The 2,574-nt window shown below is 53.2% G+C and overlaps 2 protein-coding genes across 2 annotated transcripts in view; both read left to right on the forward strand.

The window, feature by feature from the left end:
* The window catches only part of LOC104618603 (spermatid-specific manchette-related protein 1-like), a gene marked incomplete at its 5' end in the record, with an annotated part of 1,540 nt that extends 432 nt beyond the window's left edge, over positions 1-1,108 (forward strand). Inside the window, 4 exons of the mRNA XM_010284239.1 lie at positions 264-376; positions 493-568; positions 693-865; positions 1,019-1,108. Of these exons, the coding sequence (XP_010282541.1) occupies positions 264-376; positions 493-568; positions 693-865; positions 1,019-1,108 (452 nt within the window). The remainder of the gene's footprint in view (positions 1-263; positions 377-492; positions 569-692; positions 866-1,018) is intronic.
* A 145-nt stretch (positions 1,109-1,253) lies between these two features.
* On the forward strand, positions 1,254-2,436 carry LOC104618604 (spermatid-specific manchette-related protein 1-like; the record flags this gene model as incomplete). The annotated part of the gene is made up of 2 exons (XM_010284241.1): positions 1,254-1,279; positions 2,341-2,436. Coding segments are annotated over exons 1-2 (122 nt in total), but the record flags the coding sequence as incomplete, so codon positions are not given.
* Positions 2,437-2,574: the final 138 nt, after the last annotated feature.

The raw sequence follows: 2,574 nt of genomic DNA on the forward strand, positions 1-2,574 counted from the left end.
TCCTGGCACCCCATAACCCCAGAGACCAAGGCTTCATGAGTGACCAAAGAGCTGAAAGTGGTGGGTGTCACCTCGATCACAGATCCTTAACAAGGACCCCAGGAGCAGCACCTCTGACATGCCCCCATGGCATTGTGTTTCGGGGAGAGGAAAAACAGTTGGGACTCTCCGGTTGTCCGAGGAAAAACGGTTGGGACTCTCCGGTTGTCCCTCCGCCCCCCCAGCACCATAGGACACCCCTGCCTGTCACTTTTGCATTGCAGAGAAGTACAACCCAGTTTTTGTCAACGAGGACAAATACATCACCTGGAGAACGGGTCCCTACAACAGCACAGCCTGGAATAAGCACTCTTCTTACCTTCCCATCCTGCCCAAGGTAGAGTCCAGTCCCCCTGGATCCCCCAAACTGGAGCCTCCTCAGGTGCCACCAGTACTTCAGGGTCTGCAGCAAAAGGGTGGAAATCCTGCAAGGTCTGCCCTCATTCCTTGCAGGAGACAAGGATGCAGACCTTCCTGCACAGCATACCAGCGCCGTACCGCCCAAAACCCATCTGCCTCAATCAGTCTGGTAACTGCCCTCATCCTGTCCCTGTACTCCAGCTGTGGCAGTGCCTGTGCCATACCAGTGTCCATCCAGGTGACGGGCTGGCTGCTCCTCCTCGCCCTTACTCTCACCATCCCTCTGCTTGCAGAGAGGGAGGTGGTTGTCAACATGCTGCCCGTGTACACCATGACAGGGAGGGGACTCTTCCAGGGCTACTACAGCCCCTGCTCTGGGCGCCACTACTGCCTGCGAGGGATGGACTACTACATGGATGGGGCCTCTGCCATCAGAGGACATCTCCACGCACTAGGAGAGAGGGCTGTAAGGTTGGGATGGCTTTGGTTGGGATGGGATGGGATGGGATGGGATGGGATGGGATGGGATGGGATGGGATGGAATGGAATGGGATAGGATGGACATGATCTCCCTTGTCCTTGGGGCCACTGCTCACCCTACCTCCTTTGTCTCTTGCAGGAGTATCCTGTGCTGCAGTTACAGCCCCAGAGTGATGTTCTGTACATCTACACATCACCACCAGCCATCCTCCCTATTCAGGAGCCCTAGGTGCAGACAGGTTCAGTGATGGGAGCACTCCAACACAGTTGCCCTGGGGGAAAAGCCTATTATTTTTTTCTAACATCAGCCAGCCACTAGCTCTCCGTTCATTAGAGTTTTATGCAAAATTGCTCAGAGGGTTATTCTGGGGATGATGGTGCAGATTGCAGGCCCTGAGCGGTAGTGGGTCCCATCACGGTGCCCATGCAGGCAGCGATGCAGCTCTTGCACCTCCATCTTGCAAAGTGGACATGACCAGGGAGGGCAGGACACCATTGTAGTGCTGGGCTGTGGAGAATGTTGTTGCTATCCATAGAGAAGCAGTTGTCAAATTTACTCCCAGGACAGGTGTTTCTATGCCTGGTCTCATCCAGCAGTCCTTGGGACTGTACAGCACCTGAAATCTTCCTGGCATCCCTGAGCCCAGCTGCATGTAGCTGAGCTTCTCCTAGATTTTGGGGCCACATCAGTGTTTCTTGTGTTGCTCTTGTATTTTCTGTTGTCATTGTTTGCTCTTCTTATCCAAGAACCTAGTCACACTGTTCATTATGCAGTAATCAGCCCTGTCCTTCACCCACTGCGGGTCCAGCAGCACCTTTTAATCCCCACATGTTTACCTTTAGGATGTCTCCATTGCTAAGGCAGCTTTATTCAGCCCTGGGGAAGCAGCAAGGGCGAAGCAGCGAGGGGAGAGCAGTGACTGTTCAACCAGCTTAGTCATCACTCTGCTACTGCATTGACCCCCCCAGGGGCCAAAATTAAGCATGAGGCTTTGCAGAAAATGTGTGATTGGCTTTAAATTCCTGAGCCTGGAAACTAAAACCAAACAGCAATGAGAACAGGGAGCACTGGGTTCCCCATAGATGTCCCTATGCCCAAGCCTTGGCGAGATGTTTCTCAAAGTCTTCTCCACTGAGAAACAGATAGATTTTCCTGGACTGGCATGAATCTGGGAATGAAGGTTTTAGGAAAACGACTGTGCAAGGGAGAGTGGGTGTGTGCAGGGTGGGAGACCCACTGGAATCAACTCACTGAGATGGCAATGCCAGGGAGCTTCAGCTCTTCTGCCCAGACTTCACTTTGGCCTCAGCACCCAAAGATACACACTAAAGTGGGTGGACGCAGCTGCATGTCTACTGCTCACCCCTAAGCAATGCTGGCAGCCAGAAGCAGGTTTTCTGTTCTTCTTCCTCACCGGAGTTTTCTCCTCCCATAGCTGATAACTTTATCTGCTCTCCTAGATGGGACACAAGCCACTTCAAGATGACAGGAGGAGTTCAGCGAGGCAGCTACACCATCCACCCCGAGTTTACCTCAGAGGCTTACTCTGCCCCATGGTGCTGGTGAAGAGCAAAGACGGGATTTCATTAAACCTGGCTTGGGCAACCATTCCCCTCAGACCCTTTCCTGCAGGCTGGGGAAGTCCCCAGGGAGGGGCAATAAACTTTAGTGACTGCTGGCTTGGTGGGCCCCGT

The sequence above is a fragment of the Phaethon lepturus genome, unplaced genomic scaffold (genome assembly GCF_000687285.1).
Source record: "Phaethon lepturus isolate BGI_N335 unplaced genomic scaffold, ASM68728v1 scaffold34783, whole genome shotgun sequence".
Lineage (NCBI taxonomy): Eukaryota > Metazoa > Chordata > Aves > Phaethontiformes > Phaethontidae > Phaethon > Phaethon lepturus.